We start from the raw sequence: 26,182 nt of genomic DNA, 5'->3' as shown, positions 1-26,182 counted from the left end.
TGATTTGAATTTCCCTAATGACTAGTGATGTTGAGCAACTTTTCATGTACCTAATGGCATACGTATGTCTTCCTTGGAAAAGTGTCTATTCAGGTCCTTTGCCCATTTTTTAATCAGGTTACTTTTTTTCCCCATTGAATTCCTTACATATTTTGAATATTACTCCTTATCAGATATATAGTTTGCAAATATTTTCTCCCATTATGTAGGTTGCCTTTTTATTTTGTTGACCGTTTCCTTTGCTGTGAAGAAGCTTTTTAGTTTAATGTAATCCCACTTGTTTTTGTTGTCTGTTCTTTTGGTGTCATATCCAACAAATGACTGCCAAGATGAATGTCAAGGAGCTTTTTTTATGGTTTTATGATTTCAGGACTTACTTACATTTAAGTCTTTAATCCCTCTCAAGTTGATTTTTTCAAATAATGAAAGATATGTGTCCTGTTTCATTCTTTTGTAGTGAGTATCCAGTTTCCCCAACACCATTTATTGAAGAGACTATCGTTTCCCCATTGTGTGTTCGTGGCGCCCTTGTTGAAGGTTAGTTGACGATATATGTGTGGGTTTATGGACTTTCTAATAGAACAGAGTTCCTCTGGTCAGTGTGTCTTTTTATGACAGTATCATATTGTTTTCTTTTTCTTTTTCTTTTTGGCTGCACCATGTGGCATGCGGGATCTTAGTTCCCTGACCAGGGATTGAACCTGTGCCCCACCACAGTGGAAGCGTGGAGTCTCAACCACTGAACTGCCAGGGAAGTCCCAGTATGATATTATTTTATTATATCTTTGTAATTAGGAAGTGTTAGTCCTCCAGCTTTGTTCTTCTTTCTCAAAAATGCTTTGGGTACACAAGGTCTATTGTGGTTCAATACAAATTTTAGGATTTTTTTTTCAGTGAAAAATGGATTAGAATTTTTGTAAGAGATTTCACTGAATCTATAGGTTGCTTTGGGTAGTAGGGATACTTTAAGAATAATAATTACTGCAGTCATAAACACAGGATTTTCCTTCCATTTGTTTGTGCCTTCTTCAAGTTCTTTCATCAGTGATTTATAATTTTCAGTGTACAGGTCTTTCACCTCCTTGGTTAAATTTATTCCTAAGTATTTATTATTTTTGATGCTATTGTAAATGGGATTGCTTTCTCAATTTCCTTTTCAGATTATTCATTGTTAGTGTATAGAAATAAAACTGATTTTTGTGTATTGACTTTGTATTCTTCTACTTTGCTGAATTCATTTATTAATTATAACAGTATTTTCTGTGCAAACGTTTCAGTTTTTTTACATATGAGATTATATCAGCTGCAAACAGAAAACATTTTAATCCATCCTTTCCAATTTGGATGACTTTTATGTTTTATTTTTTTCTTGCCTAATTACTCTGGCTAGAACTTCCAATTCTGTTGAATAGAAGTGGTGAAAGTGGGCATCCTTGCCTAGTTCCTGCTCTTAGAGGAAAATCTTTCAAGTCTTACACCACTGAGTATGATATTTGCTGTAGTTTTTTCATATGTGGCTTTTATTATGGTGAGGTAGTTTCCTCCTGTTCCTAGTTGGTTATTTTTATTGTGAAAGGATACTGAATTTTGTCAAATGCCTTTTCTGCCTCTATCTTTATTTATTTATTTATTTATTTTTTGGCCATGCTGTGCAGCATGTGGGATCTTAGCTCCCCAACCAGGGATTGAACCCACGTCCCCTGCAGTGGAAGCGCAGAGTCTTAACCACTGGACTGCCAGGGAAGTCCCTTTTTCTGCCTCAATTGAGATGATCATGTGTTTTCCTTCATTCTGTTAATGTGGTATATTACATTTATTGATTATGTAAGTTGAGCTGTTCTTGCATCCCAGGGATAAATCCCATTTCAACTTGATGAACTTTTAATGTGCTGTTGAATTTGGTTTGCTAGGATTTTGTTGAGGATTTTTGCATCTATGTTCATCAGACGTATTTGCTTGTAATTTTCTTTTATAGTGTCCCTGTTGGGCTTTGGTATCAGTGTAATGCTGGCTTTATAGAATGAGTTAGGGAGTGTTCCCTTCTCTTCAATTTTTTGAAAGAGCTCGAGACAGATTGGTATTAATTCTTGACAGGTTTGATAGAATTCACCAGTGAAACCTCAGGTACAGAACCTTTCTTTGTTGGGGTGTTTTTCATTATGATTCAATCTCCTTATTTGTTACTGGTTTGTTCAGATTTTATATTTCTTCACAATTCAGTCTTGGTAGGTTGTGTTTCTAGAAATTTATATCTGTCTTCTAGGTTATCCAATTTGTTGGCATATAATTGTTCATAGTAGTATTTTATGATTCTTGTATTTCTGTGGTATCAGTTGTAATGCCTCCTCTTTCATTCCTGACTTTGTTTGCATCTTCTCTCTTTTTACAGTAAGTTTTGCTAAAGTGATAAAGGTTTGTCAATTTTATTTTTTCAGAAAACAGCTCTTGGTTTTATTCACCTTTTCTATTGTTTTCTAATCTCCATTTCATTTATTTTTACTCTTATAATTGCTATTTCCTTCCTTCTGTTAATGCTGGGCTTTATTCTTCTTTTTCTAGTTCCTTGACATGTAAGGTTAGATTGTTTTTGTTTTTTTTTTTAGTATTTATTTATTTAGGCCACACTGGGTTTTAGTTGCAGCATGTAGACTTCTTAGTTGCAGCATGCATGCAGGATCTAGTTCCCCAACCAGGGATCCAACCCGGGCCCCCTGCACTGGGAGCACGGAGTCTGACCCACTGGACCACCATGGAAGTCCTAGGTTGTTTATTTAATGTACACACTTATCACTACAAACTTCCTACTCAGAACTGCTTTTTCTGCATCCCATAAGTTTGGTACTTTTTTCCCCATTTGTTTCAAGACACTTTTTGATGTTCCTTCTGATTTCTTCTTTGACCCATTGGTTGTTCAGGTGTGTGTTAATTTCCCTTTTTGTGTGTGTGAAATTTCCTGTCAATCATTTCCAGTTTCATACCATTAGAGTCAGAAGTGATACTTGTTATGATTTCAGTTTTCCTAAATTTGTTAAGATATGTTTTGTAACCAAATGTATGACATATTCTGGAGAATGTTCCATGTGTGTTCAAGAAGAACGTATATCTTCTGTTGTTGGATGGAATGTTTCATATATATTTGTTAAGTCCATTTGGTCTAAAGTGCAGTTCAAGTCCAATGGTTCCTTATTGATTTCCTGTCTGGATGCTCTATAGTTGAAAGTGGGATATTAAGGTCTCCTATTATTATTGCATTGCTATCAATTTCTCCCTTCACATGTTAATATTTGCTTTATATATTTAGATGCTGCAATGTTGGGTGCATACATATTTACAATTGTTATATCTTCTTAATGACCCCTTTATCATTATTTCATTATTTAATGACCTTGTCTCTTGTCACATTTTTTAACTTAAAGTCTATATTGTCCGCTAGAAGTATATCTACCCCTGCTCTCTTTTGGTTTCCATTTGCGTAGAATATCTTTTTCCATACCTTTGCTTTCAGCCTACAACTGTCATTAAAGCTGGACTGATTATAGGCAGGATCTTGTAGGGTGTTGGGTCTTTTTTTTTTTCCTTCAATTTTAACCCAGTCATCCTCTCTGTATCTTTTGATTAAAAAACTTAATCCATTTACACTTAGTAATTATTAATAGGTAAGGACTTACTATTTCCATGTTGCTAAATGTTTTCTGATTGTTTTGTAATTCCTGTGTTCCTTTCTTCCTATTTTCATTTGTGATTTGATAATGTCTGTAATGTTGTGCTTTGATTCCTCTTTATCTTTTGTGTATCTACTATAGGTTTTTGCTTTGTGGTTTCCATGAGACTTACATAAACCATAGTTATTTTTAATTGATAACAATTTAACTTTGATCACATACAAAAACTGTACTGCTTTACACCCATTTTATGTTTTTGATATCACAATTTACATATTTTTATATTGTGTACCATTAACAAATTACTGTGGCTAAATTTTGTCTTTTAGCTTTTATACTAGAGTTAAGTGATTTATACACTACCATTACAGTATTAAGGTATTCTGAAATTTTTTTGAATTTATTTATTTTTATTGAAGTATAGCTGACCTACAGTATCATGTTAGTTTCAGGTTTACAGCAAAGTGATTAGAATACACACACACAAACACAAACACACACACACTCCTCTATCCCTTTGGTAACCATAAGCTTGTTTTCTATGTCTGTCTGTTTCTGTTTTGTAAATAAGTTTACTTATACTAATTTTTAGATTCCACATATAAGTGATATAATATTTGTCTTTCTCTATCTGACTTACTTTACTTAGTATGATAATCTCTAGGTCCATCCATGTTGCTGCAAATGGCATTATTTCATTCTTTTTTATAGTGAGTAACAGTCCATTGTATATATATACATCACATCTTCTTTATCCATTCATCTGTTGATGAACACTTAGGCTGCTTCCATGTCTTGGCTACTGTAGTCCTTCTATGAACACTGGGATGCATGTATCTTTTCAAATTAGAGTTTTGTCTTTTCCAGATATATGCCCAGGAGTGGGATTGCTGGTTCAGATGGTAACTCTATATTTAGTTTTTAAAGGAACCTCCAAACTGTTTTCTATAGTGGCTGCAGCAATTTACATTCTCATCAACAGTGTAAGAATATTCCCTTTTATTTTATCCAAAATAAAACGTTTATGTTTTTTGCAAATAGTTTCTTTCCAGAAGAAGCCGTCTTCTCATTCTCTTGACAATGTCTTTTGCAGAGGAGTTTTTAATTGCAATGAAGCCTAGCTTATCAATTATTTCTTTCATGGATCATGCCTTTTGTGTTGTATCTAAAAAGCCAAACCCAAGGTCATCTAGATTTTCTCCTATGTTATCTTCTAGAAGTTTTACAATTTTGAGTTTTACGTATAAGTCTACAATCCATTTTAGTTAATTTTTGTGAAGGGTTTAAGGTCTGAGTCTAGATTAATTTTTTGCATGTGGATGTCCAGGTGTTCCAGTACCATTTTTTAATCTGTTCCATTGATCTATTTGTCTATTCTTTTATATTCAGTGATTTGTATTATCACTGTATTTGGGGGCTCGGTTGTCTGTTGCATATGTTGATAATTGTTATATCTTATTGGTGAATTGACTGTATCATTATATAATGTTCCTCTTTGTCTCTTGTAACAATTTTTGTCTTAATTAGTCTATTTTGTCTAATATTAGTAGAGTCACTCCTGTTCTCTTTTGGATACTGTTTGCATGGAATATCTTTTCCCGTTATTTTACATTCAATTGATTTATGTCTTTGAACCAAAAGTGAGACACCCATAGTTCGATGATGGTGTGAGAAATCAATGCAGTTTGGTAAGCAAATCTATTATAGGTCTGGGTCTCTACTGTATGCTTCCATTTATATAAAGTACAGAAAAAGGCACAAGTGGCCTGAACTGACAGACTCAGGGAGTTATCCCTGAAAGGGAGTGGGTGCAGAAAGCACGAGGGCTTTGGGGGGCTGCCTGCCTTCATTTGCTTTCTCATCTGGATGGTGGCTGCAGAGTGTGTCCATTTTGCAAATATACAGCCAGTGGACACTTGCTTGCACTCCTATGTATGTGTGCTATACTTCACAAACACTTTAGGGTAAATAAAACAAATCTTGATTGCTTAAGAGAAGAACAAAATGGATCCTGGTGTGTGTGTGTGACCACTGATTCCTATTGTTCTCATGGAGGCCCACGAGGGGGTGTGCTCATACTATCCAGGTGGGGAGGCCTTTTCTGTGGGTAAGGTACTGTGGCATTGCCATTTGCTTAGGAGGAGCTCTGTGTGTGTGGGGGGGGTGGGTGGCGGGGAGGAGGGAGCCTCCGCTCCAGGGACCTAGGCTTACCAAGGCAAGTTCATGGATGACTGAGGTGAACTCACAAGACCCAGTGTGCTTTCCCACAAGAAATTTGACAAAATGATAACACATCACTCTTCCAGCTCTGTTTGGGCACAAATGAATGGTGAACACAGAGGCAAACCTGATGGCATCTGATCCCTGCCAAAATTCCACACCAGGTGATGTCAGACCGAAGGCATATCTGTTTTCCCAGGAAGCTCCCAAAGGCAGAAGGCAGTGTCTCCAAGCTGGCGCTGTTGCTTCCAGCTCTGGTAACCTTCTTGGGTGTGTGGGGGTGAAAACCACTGCAGGGAGATGGAGGAGGTGGCAGGAATGGGGACATTCCCTCTCGGAAAGGAAGACTGAGTGGAAAGCCTTTCAGCTCCAACTGCCCCCTCCCACAGGCTCCCCAGGACCCCACTCACTCAGGAGCCTGCCGCTCCTGAAGAAGCACATGTTCAAGGACCTGAAGCACACTGAGGAGTAGGGAAGGCCTCAGCATATGTGCTTGTGCAAATCAAACAACCCAAAAAGCAGGACTGGGCCAAGGGCCGGGTGGTATCCCCACCTGAAAAAAAGCCTGCCCTGCTCAGCTCACTGCCAATGCCCCCTCCTCCTGGGGGTCTCCTCCAGATCTGTCGCAGGCTCTCTTCCCAACCTCTTCCAGGGGTCTGTTGGGATGACAGGCCAGTAGGGAAAGAAGACTCCTTCTAGCTCCTGAGTTAGAAAAACAATTCTCTTTGGAAAGAAAGTTTCAAACAACATGGGTCCACGCTACTAAAGTGCGATGGGTGGGGATCGTCAGAAGGAGGGGCCTCTCAGTGACCATGAAGCCAAGGGAGACTCCAGGTGGAGGGAGGGGTCCTGGGGAGATGCCAGGGTGGCAGGATCCTGACCTCAGACAGCCTCCCCAAGGGAAGCCCTGAGATTTGGGTGAAATCACTCAGGCCTGACTGAGACCATCAGAAGGAGAGGTGGCAAACTGTCCCTAAGACTTCCTATTCCCTCAGACATGATTTGTACCCTATGCTCACACTCACAAGCAATCACTGGGACGGGCTCAGCGTGCCTTGAACACATTCCTACAGGTGAACATGGTTTTGTGTTGACAAACAAGTAACTCTTGTTGCCTCTGCACCTACTCATTCGTGGGTACAAAGAGCAAGAGTTTGGAGGGCAAAGGATCCCTCGTCATGCAAATCTCTTTGTTTCCTGGTCAGTACAATGCAAAGGCAATGTGCTCTCACTGCCACGCTGCTGGGTGCTCATGACACCTGACGCCCGTCACGGGAGGCACCCCCTGTCTCCCCTTCCCCCCATGCCTCCTGAGATGGGCCCCAGGTTGCTTCCAGTTTCCACCACCAGGGTTAATGATAGGCTGGTTTTCTTGTTTTAGGTGCTGGAATTATAGTGCATTGCTGGACCCACAGTCATCTGGAGCAGGGGGTCAGTGCAGCCACAGAGAACAAGTCTTGTGCTTTGTCTTTTTATTATTCTTTATTTACTGGTCCTACCAACGTGACCCTTTACCCAGGCCCACTGTTCCTATGTGCACTGGCTTTACAGACATTTGCGCCATATTTCTGTGTCCCAAGTTGTGACTGATTTCTCCTTCCTATTCCTTTTCCATGCTGTGCCTCATTTTCTCAGAATCTGAAGGCATTTTCGTTTGTTTGGGTCTGTGTAAAGGTTCCTTGGCAGGAGAACATGCATATGATCTTAAAATAAAGACAACATTCTGACACTAAGGTAATGCACAGAAAAAATACAGTACACAGACATCATTGCAAATAAATACCCCGTACAGATGAAGTTTTTGTAAATGTAACATTATTTCTTATGAATCAACACTGTAAGAGAAGGTAAAAATAGGGGTCCCTACAACTAGGAATAAAAATGCTTATTCCAGGAAACAGAATTCTTCTATTCTTGCTACTTATATTATTATAATTTGTCCTGTATTTTGGAGGAGAAAGGACACTTTTTCTTCTTCCTCCTCCTCAAGTACCAATTTGACCACTTGCACAACCTCACTCAGCAAATCAGGACAGGACACAGATCTGGTTTGCTAAGGAGCTTTAGTGACTTCTGTTTCCTGAAATTAACAGTGATTAGTTACACCAAGCAAGAGAATATATAATGTCTCTCTCTCACATTTGCAAAGAATACTACGGCTAGCCCTCACCCCAATGCACGAGGCCGACGGTGCCGGTTCCCCTGCCACCCGCCCCACTCTTCACAAACGTGGCGTGTTGTTCACATAGCTTGCTTAGCTTGTCCCATAAAGTCCATTTGGTTCCCAAAGCACACTCAAGGTTTGTGTTCACTTTCATTTTCTCAGCCCCTGAATTTGCAAGGATCTGCACAGTAAAGAATCACTGACTAACAGAATTTTGCACAATTGCTGTTTTCTTTCCCTCAATGAAGATGCCCAGGGTCAGGTTAGAAGGTGTGCACCTGTTCACACTGATTGGTCCACACTGGCCTTCAACATTCCCAACTAGCTCTTCACTGTCCATTTTAGAGAATAAACTATGCTGGGACACCTCCCTAAACTGATGAAGGCACTACTGGCAATGATTGCTAACAAAAAGGCGTTGAAATATAACACCCTAAAAATCGACGACTGTAGAATTTTCTAAGTGTACCACAATTTGGCACAACAACCAGAGTAACAAAACAATTCCAATTTGGAATTTCACTGGTACAGTTGTATAAAATTCTGTTAATCAGTCATGCTTCACAATGTCCTAAAACCCAGAAAACTCTGGAATTTGTAGGTAATACTACTCATTCAATAATTTATCTTTTTGTTTTCAAGTGCCTTTTACTGTTTAACCAGAGCAAAGGTCAAGTTTTCTTCTTGTTACATTGAACTATTCCTAAGAATAATAATAATACAATATGAAAAACCCCAGAATCCGAATACCCTGGATTTCTTAATGAACATGGCATTTAAAATCTGTAATTTCAAACATGAACCACAATGCCGTATAATTAAAAGGCTGCTGAACCACAGCATGGATACATTTAGCCGGGCTCCTTACCAAGTTGAAGCCTTCACCTAAACAGTCTAGAGCTACACGCTAGGAGGACACATCTGTGCCATGTGCTGATATCAGATCAACACACCGTTGGGAGCTACAGGACCACGAGACAGACTACGGCATCTGAGACGGTCTCTACGCCAGGGATGAAGGAAGCAAATATAATATCAAAATATCAAAAGTGCACAGGTGGATTGGGTAAAAAAGGAGTATCTGTAATAGGGAGACCCCAGTGGTGAGTGTTTCTAGAGGGTTCCTAAGCAAGCCTGGTGGTCGCTGTCCAAGCAGGTTCTTCAGCGCCTGTACAAAGGCCTTTCCAAGCAGCAGCTGGTGGCATTCTCAACATTAAAGCTTTTATTTCCTCTGCCATTAAAAACTTGGGGAATGCTATTTTGAAAAGAATTGCAGTAGCATATCCAAAAACGTTTCTAAGTGGACTTTTAGGCTGCCCTTCCTTCCTCTGCGTGGGCCCATGGGAGAGGAGGGGAGGGGGCTGCAGTGTGACAGGGCCGGCGGCCGAGTCCTCCCAGCAGCTACTCTACAGCTGAAAATGGGAGAAAACAAGAAAACGTTAGAACCGGTCACCCGCCAGACAACTAAAGCTCTCACCGAGCTGTGAGGGCATGGGTGTGTTAGTTGGCAGCAGAGAAGACCTGCACATGTTAGGGGGCGCCGCTGGCCCCGAGTACCTCATGAAGACCCTTTATTTGACAAGTATGGAGAGAAGCTGTGTGCCAGGCTTGGCAAGGAGGCAGAAGCAGTATGCGGCGCCAGCAGGCAGCCATGCCCCTGGAAGTCCTGCTTGCAGAGGGGAGATGGCCTGACATCTTCTCAAGTGGGAGGGGAATCCAAGACCTGACATCCCATCTGCAAAACAGCCTGGAGCTGGGTATAGGCACACAGAAGGGACAGGTATGGTCCATCCTGTATATTTTCACTCCGCGGTTTGCCAAACCCAAGTTGGTCTGGGTAGCACCTGGCATCTGGTGGGAATTGAGACATGCTTGGGAACTAAGGGAAAGAGTGGAATGGGGGTAGATAGCTGTGTGCAGGGACAATGAAAATTCCCCCTCTGGGCCTCAGAGAGAGGAGGCAAAGAGCTATTCAGGGAGACTGCAGCTTCATGGCTGGTGGGCCCCATGGATGACATGGAGAGAAACACTGACAGAAGTTCGGCTGCCAAAGCTCTTGGTGTGGGTGCAGCTTCTGAGCATGGGGGAGTACTATGGCTGCCTTTCCTGCCTGTCACCACCTCTGGAATTGCACTGATGATCAAGAACCATATTCCTCCTACCGTGAATCCTGAAACTAGCCCTGGGTCCATTCAAGGTTCCCTTCCCACACCAGGCCGGGCTTCAGTTAATAGCTGTGGGACCCAGTCCCTCATTTCAGCCTGGCCCGCTGGTAACTCAAGCTCAGGTTGGGGATTTCCACAGCCCTGTTTCTTGTAGTCTGAAGCTCCCTGAGAGGAAGGCCTGATAATGGGCAGAGAGTGAAAAAATCTAACTGGAAGCTGGGGACACTCTAAGTACAAAAGAATGGGCTTCTTGTGAGGACAGAGGTCTGGCCAGGCACTTGGGAAGTTTTTCTCATTGGAAAAAACCCAAGCCCTGGCCTGATGATTTGTCACCTTGCAGGCCACCAGACAAGCGTACAAATCTCAGAAAGAGAAACTGAGGCTGCTGAGCTCTGGTCTGGGGTGTGGCTAGGTATGCCTGTGCCTCTTGAGCATGACCGGTGCCCAGTGCACGTGTACGTCTGGGCTGGAGGAAATGGGCCACAGGGCTGCTCTTCCTCTGGGTTTAGGGGAAGGAATTCTGTAATTCTGTCCCAAATATAAACTGTAACGAGATGCTGCACAAACTACAAAATAATTCTCTCCGTAATCTGTACCAAGCACAGAGTGTCCTCCGAGGCTGCACCTGGGATTCAGGCTGGAACCTCTAACACTGGTTTCTGGTTGCCGGGGCAGTACAACTGCATTAGACACATGCAGGGAACATGCAAGTTTCAATGCAAGTTCTGCCCCTCCCAGTGGAAGCCAATGGCACCCGGGCCCTGGGAAGCCACATTTTTGCAAGGACACGTGGCTCCAACCCCACCTTGACCACCCCTCCAAGAGAGCAGCTGCTGTGAAGGGTGGTCCCGAGGGGTGAGAAACAGACACAAAGCTTGCAGTATCCAGGTGGAGCAGCAGGCTGCCTCTGATAAATTCTTCCCTCTGTGCATTAGTCACAGTTAAGACCAGCCTAGCACCATGGTCCCGCTGCTGCCAGGTTAGTTGAGGTGAAGCGGACAGGTGATATGCGGCAGGTTAGCTGCAGCGTGTACCCTTGCGGCCCTAATCGCAGTAAACGTTATATTTCTCGCCACAGAGCACCTGGGCAGCAAGCCCAGCACCCTCAGCCCTGTCACTAGCGCAGGCGCAGGTGTGACTTACGCTCGGGGTGCCAGGCTTGGCCTTGGGGGTGGCCTTGGCACGGCTTCGCCGGGTCTGCTCATGGTCCAGCTCAAGCAGCTCCAGCCGCTGGGTCAGCGCCAGCTTCTGCTGGATGGCCATGCGCAGCAGCGAGTTGAGTGTCTTCTTCTCATCCTCAGCAGCTGCCAGCTGCCGCTGCATCTCATCCAACTGTGTGATGTACTCGTCACACCTGCGGGGACACGAGAGGCGAGAGCGTGGCTGAAGGACCTGGGAGAGCCAGCAGCATGTGTGATCACGGCTCCCATACTGAGGGCTCCAGAAGGTGAGCAGACCCCATCTGCTCACTGGGCTAGAAACGAAGAGGATGTGCCCCTCTGAAGTTTGGCTTTCTCTGGGAGGGGCTCTCTGAAGCCAGTTTTCACTAAAGGAGGTGGTGGCTGCCCTTCAAGGCCTCCAGGTGGCTCAGGGGCAGCGGGCTGGAGGTGTGATATCACCTGGCTCTCAGGATGTGGGGATAAACCCGAGGGCAGAAATTGGCTTGTTCCCGGAATAGCCCAGGCACACAGTAGGTGCTTAGTAAGTCTAGAACAAATGGCTAACCAGAGCCTGGGAAAAGCACATGTGGATGTCATAAACAGCCCTATTTTAGTATCTGCTGAGCTGTGACACATGCTCCCCACCTAGGTAAGGAGCTGGGAGAGAAATGCCCACCCTGGGTCTGTCCCTGAGGGAGGGAGTGCGGCCTGGGTGAAGGGGATGGTGGGCACACCCACCCTACACGCCCATCCACCAAGGCCAAGGACCATCAGCAAGTTTTAACCCTTGCCCCGAGGTTTGTGATCTTGGCACCATCTGAGAAGTCAGGCTTTTAAATAAAACAAGTTGAGGAAGCACGGGTCAACATACTATGTGCTGAGGACTAACTGTGAGATCTTTCCCAAGCACTTTGCTCAGGAGGAAAGAAAGCTTCCAGAGAGGCCTGGAAGCTTCTTTCTTTGTCTTTGCCCCCTCCTCCCACATCGTTGAAATGCAGGGAGTGCCCAGCACCCTGGCACAAGGCAAAGTAGGTCCTGAGCTCAGTTTCAACCCTGTTTAACCCAGAGCCTCAGCCTCCCAACCCTGACTGACACTGGCCAGCAGATGGCACCATGCCTCTCTGAATAGGGAAACACCCAGAAGCGGGCCCCAAAAGCAGCCTCCAGCTCTGCACCTGCCTGGCTTCCTGACCACAGGACTGGCCTAAAGAAAGACACCGCCCGCCACCCCCACAAACTCTAACTGGTAGGGTCAGAGAGGCAGCACTGGGACCCCGCCCCTGCTGGGAGGGGAACCTTCCTTCTAAATACACGAACTTCCCACCAAGTTCTGGGGGCAAACTCATTTGTTATCACTGGCTTGCCCACTTGCCCGTTTCTCCTTCGAAGCTCATGTCTCCAGCCTGGCCATAAGACCCACTCTTTTAGCTTTCTGCTTCCAACTTTCTCATCTTAGGTGTAAAGTGGAAACAAAACTGGGCCCCTGGGTTTTCACACAGCAGAAATGGAATTACCCACAGGGCCAGGCTCCTGGGCTGCTGAGCAGCGAAAGGAACAGTAAGCGTTACCTGGTGGCAAACATGGCACGCAGTGAGGAGAAGGTGGCCGCGTCCTCCTTGAGGGCCTTGAGCTCATTGCGCAGCTTCATCATGGTCTCGGTCACCATGGCCTTCTCGTTCTCGTACTTGCTCTTTAGGTTGGCGAGGGCCACCTCTGCCGTCTGGGGGGTCAGAGATGCAAAAGACGGGCAGGTGAGGGGCGTCAGGAGGGGTCTGCTGCCTCAGTGCCACAGACCAAGACCCCAGCCAGCCCTGGGGCCTCTCAAAGGCCTCAGCCCCTCCCCACAGCATTGAGGTGAGGTTTTCTCACATCCTTCCTTCAGTAGCAGGAACAGCACGGGACAGGAGGCCAGGGAGGGTGAGAAACCCCCCGCCCACGTGCCCACCCCTGCTGGACCCGAGCGCCATGCACACCTGCTTGTTGGCCTTGAGCACCGTGCGCAGCGTGGTGATCTGCTCCCGCTTGGTGCTGAGCAGCGACTTCAGCTTCAGGATCTCCTCCATGAGTGCCTCCCGGTCCTTGTCCGCAGCTGGGCCCAGCTCCTGTGAGGCCAGGCGCTGCCGCGACAGCTCTGTGGTGCGGTCCACGGCTGCCTGCAGGTGCCTGATCTGGTCACGGATGATGGCGATCAGGTTGTAGATGTTCATGGGCTCCCGGCGTGGGTCACTCAGGGGCGAGGGCAGTGAGGAGCCAGGTGAGGGGCTGCTGTCCCTGGCCCTACCCTCTGCGGCAGGCGGCCCCTTGGGCAGGACAGGTGAGCGACGCCCGCGGGCCTCAGGGCTGCAGCTGCCGGCGCCAGCCGGGCCCTCTCGGTAGTAGTCCAGCACCACACGGGTGGGCGTCTCGTTGTTGCACATGCACACGTGGTGGTAGAGGTTGGCCAGCTCCTCACTGAAGGTCACCAGCTCGTCCTGGGCCACGCTCAGGCTGCCTTGTGTCTCGCCTGCGACGTCGCTCACCTTCTTCAGCTCCATCTGCAGCCGGGACAGGAGCTCGCGGTCCTGGCGGCTGGCCTTCTCCAACAGGGAGACCTTCTCAGTGAGCGCCTGGCTTTCGGCCTCATGCCGGCCCTTCTCCTCGGTGTGCTGGGCCTCGCTGGCCTCGTGTGCACTGCACAGGGCCTTCAGCTGCTCCCGAAGCTCCCCAGCCTCTGCCAGGGCCACACGGTACTTGCAGGCCAGGATCTCAGGCCCATTGATGTCCACCTCATAGTAGTCACCATCCTCATGGCTGTCTCGCTCCTTCTCACTGTCCAGGGCCGTCCGCCGCTCCTTGCTGGCCTGCAGGCGCCGCAGAGCACTCAGGTTCTCTGTGAGGCGGCTCACCTCCTCCTGCTGCTCCGACAGGGCCCCTCGGGCCTGCTCCAGCTGCTTCTGTGTGTCCTGCAGCGTTGCCAGCAGGCCCACCTTCTCCCGCTCCATCTGCGAAGGCACAGAAAGGGCCCGTCAACAGCCCACAGGAGTACTTGAGCTCAGAGGACCCCTGGACAGTCCCAGTAGTGACTCCATCCATGCCATGACCATCACCCTGCTAGCCTCTCTGTGATAAATTCGGGTGGAGGTGTCATGTGTGGGGCTATGATGGCTCTTCCTCCTGACCAGATGCTTGCGGGGTTGGGTGAGTCCCTCCTCAGAGACACGCAGCGAACCAAGGGGCTGTGGTGCAGACCCTGGGATTCTGTTCAGTCGGGGCAGGAAACCCTGACGTGACGTGTCTACAGGACACAGCATGGGAAACTACACGCAGGGACCTCAGACGGACATAAGAAAACCTCTGGTGGTGCCCAAACTTGTAACCAGAAACCTAATTCTCTGGGCACCTTCCACCTATAATGCTGCAATTCCACTTAGGTTAACAATACAGAATTACCTATGTAAAAGAAATGTAAGTAAAAGAAGGTGCATAGCATTGACAAAGTGTCAGGAAAGCGCTGTCCTGGTGACCAGCAGGTCTGGCCAACACCATGGGGGACAGGAGTGGAGGTGGGAATGGTGCACGTGGGCCCAAGGCCCGGGGCTGTGACAAGACCCGGGTTGGGTGGGGCTACCCACCCGCTCACCTGCATTAGCTGCTGCTTAAGCTTCTGGATCTCAGAGATGTTGAGCTCACTGAGGAGGTCAGAAACAAGGCTGGGGGAAGGTGGAGCGAGGCCGTCCTTGGTGGGCGTGGAGGTCTTGTTGTCCAGAGGCAGCTTGGCCAGGCCACCGTGCTCGAAGCCATTGGCCAGGGCTTCGGCGTCATCACCGAGCTTAAGGCCGTCCAGGGAGACGTGCAGGTGGCTGGTGTAGAGGGAGTCATTGATGCTCATGTAGTGCGACAGCTCCTTGCGCAGACTGTTCTTCTGCTCCCGCTCTGTCTTCAGCGTCTCCAGCGCCTCCTCCAGCTGCCGCTCCGAGATCTCCTTGAGCCGAATGGCGTCCTCCAGCTGGCTGTTGAGATATTCGGTCTCCTCCTCCAGACGCTTGATCTCATGCTTGAGGCCCTCAAACTCCACCTGTGAAAGAGAGATCAACACTCTTCTATGCCTGAGGAATGGGGAAGAAGCACCATTGTGCTGACTACACAGCTGGGAAGACATGGATGCTTAGAGGGTTACAGGCATGAGGTGCACACAGGAAATGGTCAGCCCACGCCTGGGACACGTGCACGTGGTATGAGCAGTGCAGAAGCATGAGACTTGCTCATCACCAGAGATGCCATGGAAATCAGAACACATCCACACTGCCAATTTGTCAGGTGACTTAAAATGTTGCCAAGTGTATACTGACTTTAAATTCGAAAACTACTTAAATAGCACTAAGAGTTGATTAAGTATTTTAAGATATGTAAAACATGTATCTAGATGTGCAATATGACCACTACTTCTAATCATATCTCAAGATGAAGGAACTAAAACTCCCACTGAAGTGGGATGTGCCTCAGCTGCACATACCACCCAGACTGAGAGAGGCCCGAGTGGGAGTGGGAGTGAGAGAGGCAGAATGCAAGGTCATGCCTGTTCAAACAGTATTTGCAGGTGGACAAGGAGAGAGCAGACAGAAACCAATGCTTGATGTGGGTACTTAGGATCTATGGGCAACTTAAAACAAATTTTATTATCCTGCAATATGTGTGCAAGAAACAAGGAACAAACCACTCAGAGGCAGGACCAAGAGGGTCTCTGTGGGTCAAGGCCTGGGGTAGGGGAACCCCAGGGAGGGGCCAGACTCTACCACGTGCCACCCAGGGCCTGGTTTCCCCCTCCTCAGGATGCTTGTGTGTGACTGCAGATGAGCACAGCATCACAGAGGGCCTGCTATGCAGCTAGAGAAGGAGCTCCTGTGCCTATGTTCTTGGGAGGAGATCCACTCCCTGCTGGTTGTAACAGTCACAGAGGTTCTGCTGTCAGCATAAACACATGGGCCCACACTTTCCTATGCAGGATTTAAATACTCAGGTCCCTGATGTTTGGGGTTCCTGGAATAAAGGTCCCCCCAGTCTCCACCCTGTAGAGCTGTGGTTCTTGGAGAGTTAGGTGGTAGGGTCAGGTCTTGAGGGGCCTGAGTGCCCAAGACCCCCTGGGTGTCCTGTTACAGATGGAAGTGACCCTCTTGTCCCATCACAAGTGGAGGTGACCTTCCTGTCTCTGTCCTCTCACTGGTGGAGGTGACCCTCCTGCCCCTGTCCTCTCATAGGTGGAGATGATCCTTCTGTCCCCATCCTATCACAGCTGGGTAGAGGTGACCCTCCTGCCCCGTCCTGTCCCAGGTGGAAGTGATCCTACTCATCCCACCCATTGCGGTGTTACTCGAGGGCATGATAGGACAACCTGGACATCTTCACACTGTTCAAGGCCCACCTGGCTTCACCCCAAGGTCCAGGACCACATGGGGGTCAAAGGGGGCTGGCAAACCTGAGACAGTGGGAGAAGTGGGTGCGCTGACAGCTCTAGGGTCCCACAGGGCATAGGGACATCTCTAGTCTCCTGTCAGTACCTGAGAGGAGACGAAGCTGCACACCCAGACTCTGGGGTTCTTTATCACCTCCATTTTTTTTTTTTTTTTTTTTCATCTTTGCTGGCTGGAACACCTTGTCTAGCCCAACTGCCAGCCAACAAAACAGCCAAAGGCCTTGTTTTTCTGATCTTGGAGGGGCTGGGCCCTGCTGCCACACCCCTGGTCCACAGTGGCATGCGGCCCTCAGCTTGAGTGTGTGGAAGGAGGGTGAAACGCCTCCTGACCACGGAGATAGCAAAGTGAGGGTTAGGCCAGGGCCGTGGCCCAGAGCCAACCTACCTGTCCCACCTGCCCAGCCCAGATACTTGCCTGGTTCTGCCTGAGCACAGACACCTGCTTTTGCAGACTGATGTTCTCCTCCTCCAACTCCGAGTAGTCCTGCAGCAGACGGGCCTCCCGGAACTTGTACTCCTTGATGTCATCCCGCAGGCGGCCACGCTGAATCTCTACATTTTGGTTGATCTGCCAGGAGGAAGGCAGGTGTGAGCAGCCTGCCCTAGCTGGTCTCACCACCCCTGGGGCAGAAGGAGCTCAGTGCAGCCAGGCCCACTGTAGTGGCCATGCAGCTGGGACTTGGAATCCCAGGCCTGCTATGGTGCCTGATGTGGCCACCTGGCGAGGAGCTGGGGCCCTGGGCTGTGAAGTATGGCAGTGAACAATGCAGGATCTCAGCCTGCTCTGACCCTTGGTTTCTTCATCTGTAAAATGGGGTTCAAAGTAGTTCCTCTGTCACATGCTGCTGGTAGCATGTACAATGATGCAGAGCTGTGGAAACAGTCTGCAGCTACTCGAACAGTTCAGCACAGAGTTAACATCTGACCCTCCTTGGCATGCACTCGAGAGAAAGGAAAACACACGTCCACCAAAATCTTGTGCACAAATGTTCAGACACTATTCACAATAGCAAAGGTGGAAACAACTCAAATGTCCACCAACTGATGAGATAAACATGCTGTAACACAAATAAATCTTGAAAACAACATGAATAAAAGAAGAGGTATTAGTGGTCATGTACTGTATTGTATGATTCCACTTACATGAAATGTCCAGAATAGGCAAATCCACAGGGATAGAAAGCAGATGGGTGGTCGCTGGGGGGCAAGGAGAAGATGGGATGGAGAGTGGCTGCTAATGGGGTTTCTTCTTGGAATGATGTAATATTCTAGAATTGATTTGGGATGGTGCATAAATCTGTAAATATACTAAAATCCACTGACTGTACACTTTAAGTGGGTGAGTTGTAAGGGATATGAATTATCTCAATAAAGTTGTTAAAAAAAGAGTTCTTGCCTCCGAGGTGCCTTGAGGATTCAAACATCATGCACGGAGAGAGGCGAGTGTAGACCTGGCATGAACTGTGCAATCAAGACTGTTGGGAATTCTCAACTGGCTGCTACTATGTGCCGTGTGCCAGGACCTGGGTCCCTTGGCCCACATTCTGGGGCCATCTTGTATACTGTAGGATGTTTAGCAGCAACCTGAGCCCTGCCTACTGGATGCAGCCCCCACCCCTGTTGTGACCATTGAAACTGCCTCCAGACATGGCCAGTGTCCCACGGGGGCAGAATCATCCCCTAGACAAACTCTCCATCTCTCCCCACATCCCTGTTCCCAACGCTCCAAGCAGCTTCCCCCACATGCCTGCAAAGATCTAACACCCCCCCACGCCAACACCGCCCCACCTGGACCCTCGGCTAGAAGCGCCATCACCCACTGGGCCCCATAGCTCACCCTGTCCTCCTCACCCAGCACACTGGCCTCTCTGCTGGTGCTGAGGTTTCTTGTGATCACATCCGTGCATACACTAAGATTCCATATAGGTACACACGGAACAGCAATGTTGGATTGGCAAAATGAAATAGGACCAATAAGAAAAAAAGTTCAAGAAAGCAACAGAGAGGGGAGTGAGTCATTATATGTATCAAGCACTCCTGACAAACGGTTACTACCAAAAGCTCCAGTAAATGGACTAATGCAGTCTTCTCAATAAATGACCCAAGGAGGTATCCAAGAGTCAACACCAGAAAAAACAGACACCAAGTTACTGACTGGAGAAATGCAAGGCCCCCGGAAAGCAAAACTCCTATTAGGCAAAAATAAACAAAATAACAATGTGAGTGGCAATGGGAGGAAACATATACTTACTTGCTTCCTAACAAAGTTCTGCATACACCTCGACTCTGGCCATTTCCCTTGTTTACCACCCAACTGACTGTTATGGTTAATTTTAGTGTCAACTTGTCTAGGTCCTGGCATCCAGATATTTGGTCAAACACCAGTCTAGATGTCGCCATTCAGGTATCTTTCAGATGAGATTAACATTTAAATTAGTAGACCCACTGAGTAAAGCAGATCACGCGCCATAATGTGGGTGGGCCTTATCCAGTCAGTTGAAGGCCTTGAGAAAAAAACAAGACAGCCTTCAGACTCAAGCTGCAATATCAGTTCTTCCCTGGGTCTCCAGCCAGCTGGCACAACCCAGAGATTTTGGATCTGCCAGCTCCCACAACTGAGTGAGCCAATTCCTTACAATAAATCTCTCTCTCTCTACACACACACACCCCTATTGGTCTGCTTCTCTGGAGAGTCCTAACACAATGATTGCAATATAAGAACACATGCTTGCTGCATCCACTTTGTGTAGGGCAAGCTGGTTGCTCCCCACCTGCTGTGGTTCAGCCCACTCTGGCCTGATGCACCTGCTGAGACCACCTGCCTACTCTCAGTATGGGAGGACACAGGAGGTAAGATGGTGAGACAGGGGCAGCGGGTGGGAGCTGTTGGTCACGAACAATGTAAATGGGCTTTATTTAAAACTTAACAACTCCCCTCAATAAAACAAGTGGTCCTGAGGTGGACAGAAAGAAGACAGAAAGAGATAAGACCACGGGCCAGCCTGATTGCCTAGGCCAAAGCCCTCTGCACCCCAGAACCTATGTGCCCAGGCTGCACCAGAAACCTCTGCTGAGCTGAACCCTTGCGCAGTCTTCCTGCACAGGAGTTGTCTTTGTTATTTTTATTGAGATATGATTCATATACCATGAAGTTCACCCACTGAAAGTGTACAATTCAGTGGTTATAGCTTCTTCAGAGTTGTGCACCATTACCTGTTCCGGAAAATTTTCATCACCCTAAAAAGAAACCACACACCAATTAGCAACCACCAATCTGCTTTCAGTCTGTGGATTTGCCTTTTCTTGACATTCACAGAAACGGACCTGGACAACGTGTGGCCTCTCTGTGTGGCTCAGAAAACCTTTCACTGGCGCTGTCTCCATACTGGCACTGCACGTGATGCTCAACCGCCCCGAGGGGCATCACCCACTCCTTCACTACTGAGTACCAAGTGTGCTAGGTGCTGCTCTAGGCTCTGTCTTGTTCACTGAGGCACGTGTACAGTCGCCCATGCACAGCACACACATTGCCAACTGGTGTCAGCTGCTGCTGAGGGAGGCCGAGTAGGTGAGGAGGGGTGTTGTACTGAAGTCAGGTCTGGGAGTCTGGAATGCAGAGCAGCCAGTACCCCATGTTGCAGAAGCCCCATCACGGCACAGCTGGAGCTAAGGCACAGGAGTGCTCCAAAGCTGGTCAGTATTTTCCCTCAGAGGAAAGGGCAAGATGTTTAGCCAGGAGGCCATAGCCCAAGCCCCAGGAAAGGCCTGTGGCCCCGTGTAAGGCCAGGGTGGAGGTGGGAGGGATGCCCCAGCCCAGTCAGAGTTGTGGAGCCTGCACAGGGAGAAGGTGAAGACAGAGGCAGAGACCGGAGCAATGTGAACAAAAGACAAGGAACACGGAGGGTTGCCGGCACCCAAAAGCTGGAGAGGCTCCACATGGAACATGGTTCTGCCAGCACCTTCATTTCAGATACAGAAAATCTTAGAGAATAAAATTCTGTGGTTTTAAGCCAGTAGTTTGTGGCAATCTATTATGGTGGCCCGAAAAAACAAATATACAAATATAGGTTTAATACCAGGAAAAAGACATTGCTGTAACAAATACCTGAATATGTGGAAGTGGCCGTGGAGGTGGGGATGGCCAGAAGCTGAAAGAGCTTTGAGGAGGACAGGAAAAGGCCAGACTGCCTTGAGACTATTGGTAGAAATGTAATTGTTTCAGGTGACTCTGGTGAGGCTCAGAGAAGAGTCACAGAGAAATCTTCAGTTGCCTTAGGGAATGCATATACCATCACAAAATAACACTAGAAGAGGTATGAATGTTAGTTAGAAGTGCTCCCAGTAAGGCCTTAGGAGGGAATAAGAAACAGTGGAAAGGCTGTCCTTGCTGTAAAGTGGTAGAAAACCAGGCTGAGCTGTATACCAGGGCTGGGTGGAAAGCAGAATTAGTAAGCGAGGAATTTGGATGATTAGCAACCTCTCGGTTGTCTGCCCATGTGACAACCCCATGCCCTGGCTCTGGAGCCAGGTGTCCTTCTGTCCAAGCCTGTCCACTCCACACTGGAGCATGGGGCTGCTGCTCCTAACCCAATACCCACCACCTCACTTTGTGGCCAAACACCTTGCTTTCTTCCAGAAGCTCCTGGTGGCCCAGATGCCACCATAGCAGGAAAAAAGCCTTTTCCTGGTTCCTAGCCAGGACAGGGGAGATGGCAACCAACATGACTTCTGCTGGGACATCTTTGTCACTCACTCCTGGGCCTATGCAGGGCCTGACATGTACAGAGTCCACCAGGACAGCAAGGCCAGGGTCCAATGGGACAGAAAGACTTTTCCTAGGGGGGGTCCCACCGGGCAGATGCTGCTGACACCTCCACAACTCACAGTCCTGCTTCGCCAGGAAGCCCTCACCCCTCCATTCCCAAGGCAAATCCGTGGAAGGCCTTGGCATGTGCAAAGGACCTGACTCTGCCTCCAGCCAGCTGTGGCTGTGCCCAGATCCTTGGGTCTCTGCTTCTCCATCTGCAAAATGGGGCCCAAGGCCATGTCCCAGGACAGAAGTCGGCGGGGCCCGTCCATTCACAGTGCAGAGGTCAGGACCCACTGACTTTAGGCATGCAGCCAAACCTTCTGCACCTTGGTTTCCCTATTTGTGAGATGAGGGAAGTAACTGGATGCCCACAGGGTCACTGAGAGGACAAGTTATGGGGTAGCTGGAACTGTCCCACATGCTGAGCATGTTTGCTACACGTGTCACACGATGGAGGCCACGAGTTCCTCTTGGAGAGTTGGGCATGGGGGAATGAACCCCTAAGCCAGTCATCGCAGGGTGGAAGGATGGGGATGGGGTGGGGGTCAGAGGGCACAGCACAGCTGGCCCATCAGTCACTGAACATGGACGGCAGCAGGACCAGGCACAGGGAGGGAAATGACCTCCTGTGGAAGGGGCATCTCCTATGGCGACTGTGCAAAGCCTCCTTGGCTGGGTCACACCAAGACAGGTACAGGTTGGTGCCTATCAGGGACAGTGCTTGGTGTTGTGTCCTCATAATCCAGGCTCCTCAGCCAGGCCCGAGCCTTGGTGCAAGCCTCCTGTAGGATGGGGGACGGCCATGGAGGAGCTCAGCAGAGCAGCTCAGGCAGAAGTGGCAGGGCCAGGACCAGCAGAAGAGTAACTTGAGTGGGATGGGAGCAGAGTACAGACAGAGCCAGCAATGATGGGGACACTGACCAGGGCTCTAGTCTGAGTAGGCAGTGATGGAGAGCCTCCACTCCAACCAAGAACCTGGCATGGCTCCACAGTGATCCTACATAGCTCCTACAGTGATCAGGGGCACAGGTGGGGCCTCAGGAGAAAGATGCACTGAGGATGTATGGGGGTGTGGAGGAGAAGGCTTCCTCCTGAAGCACTAAGAGGAACAGCAGGAATCCTGGCCCAACCAGACCTGTTCTTCAATAGCAGTGTGTGGGACTGGCTGAGCTCATTTCCTGACGCCAAAGTCAGTAGTCAGCAAGTCCCCCGCCACGCTCCTGACAGCCCCCTTCTGGAAGAGGGAAGGAGCAGAATGAGTCTGGGCTGGGCAGAGCACCTCTACTGGCTCTTCCGGAAAAGGGTACTTAGTCAGCAGAGTCTAGTCTCCAACTTGGGTGGTCAAATCTACAGCTCCGATGGCCCCTTCTCCCCACCCTGACTAGAATGCTCCTGTAGGAGGAAATGAGATCATGCACTCCCCCTGGATCCAGCCAAGTTCCTCCCAGGCCCACAAGCCTTGGTGATCTCTGATCCCAAACCAGGGTGGGTGACTACTCCCCACTGTTGCTGGACCCTGGGCTCTGCCCCAAACCTTGCCAGTGTCCCCTCCCAGCCCTGTGGGACCTTGACTGCCATACACCCTCACATCTGAGGTGTCGACCTCAGAGCTGCCCACCGCTCAGAAACATCTGCTGTTCTGGTCACCTGTCACTGCTCCCCGCCCCCACCCCCAGGAGAATAGAGGCCAGAGAGTGGGTCTTCCCACAGCCCAGAGCAAGGCCTCTTGCCCTTCCTAATGAGAACTTGTGGGCTCTAACAACCAGGGACCCCCCCCAAGGCCACAGCCAGGACTGCAGCTCATGTAGACTTCTGGTTATGCCTGCTCCCCTGATGCTGTCCCACCCCATCTTGCGAATGGTGGCCCACCCTCCCACCTCTCTCGGAGGGCACTGGATGCCTGCCCTCCCCTCTCCACCTGCCCAGGCCTCTCATGGCCAGGCCCCTGTCAGGGGCCGAGCTGATCCTAGGAGCTGTCTGTGGTGGTCCCTTCTGATTTTGTTGTCACGAGCTGGCAGGTGGACACTATAATTCTGTTGTTCACATGAGGAACCCAGGATTCACATCAGCCCAAGGGCAGAGCTGGGATCCTGCCACCCTCAGCCCTTCCTGGACCACCATGAACCACATAAAACTGGGCTGGGAGTGGAACAACTTGTGGGTGGCCCTGCCCCCAGGAAGCACTGGCTTGTTTTCCCACCCACCCACAGTCAAGCAGCCCACCCTAGTTCTGCTGCTTACCTCCTTCAGCTCCTGGGCCACTGAGGCCAGGCGCTCGTTCTCCGACTGTGTGTTGGCAAGCACGTTGCGCAGCTGCTTCAGCTCTGTCTGCAGCTCCAGCACCTTGCGCACATAGTACTGCTCCTTGGAAGCTGACTCCTGGATCAGACTCTCCTCCCGGCTCTCGCCATCCGCAGCCACCTTTTTATGGTTCGTGTGGGCCTGTCCAAATGCCTGCAGAAGATGAGATGCTCTTGAGAGGGAGACTGTAGGCAACCCTGTGGCCAGACATGTGGGGGAAGAGGGGGACACAGGAGGAGCAAGATACCTAAGGGCTACACGAGGGCTGTGAGGTTACAGAAGAGCTGGGAGTGGGGCTAATGAGGAGCCCTGGTGGGATGGGATAGAGGGACGGGCTGGAGGAACTGGGGCGAGGCAGGGATAGGAGGCCCCAGCCACCATCTCTGCCAGTGTGGTCCCCATCAGCAGACTGGCCCCAGTCCGGGGCCAGGAAGGGAAGCCCCCAGAACCAGGGTGGGTCTGAGGTCTCCCTCCAGATATGGAAACCAAGACTCAGGGAAGTGCCCTTACCCTGCCTGATCCTGATTCACTCATCCTGGGAGACACCTGTGCCTGGGGAGGCCTGGGAAGGTGGAAGCCCAAGCCTGGCACAAGTTAGGGGACAAGAGTGTGAACCAGACCACTCAGAATCGGCCAACAGGTCCCCATGTGTGTCCTAGTCAGGAGACCCTGCCCACCTGTCCAGGACCTGAGCACAGAGATAAAAATACCAGAGGGGAGAGGACCCACCATCCCCAGACCCAGCAAGGGTTTTAGGCTGTAAGAGGCAAAGGAGCATGTGGCTGGCTCAGGGAGGAGCCCCCATGGGCAAGTACAACCAGGATTGGCGCTGGCCTGCCCAAGTCCATGCCCCAGGTCCCGGCCGGCTCGGACCTGCCATTGTGTCATGTCCTCCCAGGTGTCACGGCCCCTAGTAAGCACTTTTGCTTCTCTTTCCCTCCCACCCTGCACCATCACAGTAGCCAGGACGTGACCCACATAGGCCTGTAGTGTGTGTCCTCCCCAGGGGTCCCCTTCCCACTGGCCACCCCATGCAGACCTCTGAGGGGAGACCTTGTCTCTTTACAGGGCTCCTGGCTCACAGAAGAAAAATAAAAGAGAGAGGGCTCCTAAAGAGCAAAGAAAATGATGCCTTTATCTCTTGAGAGAAATAGAAACATTTTCATTCATTTATTATTTAATATGAAGTCTAGGAATTTAGTCCAAGAAAACAACTGGGAAAACGTGCAACGCCATGTATAAGGATGTTACTGAGCAGGACTGTTGGTAATATAAAAAATCAAAATGTAGAAAGTGTCTTGTTTCTCTGTCGGCAGGGGACTGGCTAAATAAAGTAGGGTAGGGTATGGTCAGGGTAACTGCTCTCCCTCCCAAGAGTGAGTCTTGTTCATCTGCTCTCAGCCACTGACAACCTGCTCAGTGAAGACACAGGCTCCTTTTTAAATCAAGTCAGCTCAGCTCTATGATTTCTACTGCTGTCCTCCACCTCCTCCATCCTGGTCCCAGGGAAAGACTAAAGCACAAATCTGTATCTACGTAGGACCTGCCGTATCCTGGGTGGCAGCCCCAACCCCCAGCTGCACGCCAGCCCTGGGCGAACCAGAACTTGCCAGAAGTGCAGGAAGAACCCAACCCATGGGGCAGGTGTACTGGAAAGCATCAGCCAGCTCATGGGTGTCTCTCCAAACCTCCAGACAAGCCTAACGGGGTAAACAGAGCAGAACACGCACTTGAATCTTGAGCTGGAGCACCGACATCTCGTGAGGCACCATGTCATCATCAGAGGCTATCCTGAGGTGGGATGGCTAAACACACGTGTGTGCGCGCACACACACACACACACACATTCACACCTTGGCCTGAATCTTCACCTCCACCCAGCTCCCAGCCTGGGGCCCATGAGCACCCAGGCAGCTTTTCAAAGACAATGGAGCTGGAGACTTACACCTCCTGCCAAGACAAGACACTCACAGAGTCTGGATCTCCCTCCCATGTGGAAAACTAAAAACAACTGGGAAGTTTATGTGACTAAGCAATAGTTTTCAAGTCACTGAACACCAGATAGTGAGAGGCAGGGCACAGGTAAGCTCCGTGACACCCCCCACTCCTCCCAGAAGGAACTTCAGCCATGGTGCAGAAAGAAACTGAGGCCTGGCAGGCCTGAGAGAAGGAGGTGGTACTGGAAGACAGTGAGTGGACAAGGCAGTGAAGGCAGCAGACCTTTGAACAGAGGGGCCCTCAGTCCTCGCAG

At 49.1% G+C, this 26,182-nt stretch overlaps 1 protein-coding gene across 2 annotated transcripts in view; it reads right to left on the bottom strand.

Annotated features, from left to right (window-relative positions):
- Positions 1–2,581: 2,581 nt before the first annotated feature.
- The window catches only part of BICD2 (BICD cargo adaptor 2), a 58,403-nt gene continuing 34,802 nt past the window's right edge, over positions 2,582–26,182 (bottom strand). The window contains exons 2-8 of one of the 2 annotated variants that reach the window (XM_082469614.1): positions 23,872–24,084; positions 17,236–17,388; positions 14,991–15,425; positions 13,345–14,352; positions 12,940–13,091; positions 11,355–11,565; positions 2,582–9,458 (exon numbers count right to left, since the gene is read on the bottom strand). In XM_082469614.1, the coding sequence (XP_082325740.1) occupies positions 9,453–9,458; positions 11,355–11,565; positions 12,940–13,091; positions 13,345–14,352; positions 14,991–15,425; positions 17,236–17,388; positions 23,872–24,084 (2,178 nt within the window). In that variant the 3' untranslated portion in view covers positions 2,582–9,452. Of the gene's footprint in view, positions 11,566–12,939; positions 13,092–13,344; positions 14,353–14,990; positions 15,426–17,235; positions 17,389–23,871; positions 24,085–26,182 lie in introns of both variants that reach the window. The other variant, XM_082469613.1, reaches the window with a different exon arrangement.

Source organism: Balaenoptera physalus (assembly GCF_965194825.1).
Source record: "Balaenoptera physalus genome assembly, chromosome: 7".
In the NCBI taxonomy this organism is placed as follows: domain Eukaryota; kingdom Metazoa; phylum Chordata; class Mammalia; order Artiodactyla; family Balaenopteridae; genus Balaenoptera; species Balaenoptera physalus.
This window is presented reverse-complemented; position numbering and strand designations above follow the sequence as displayed.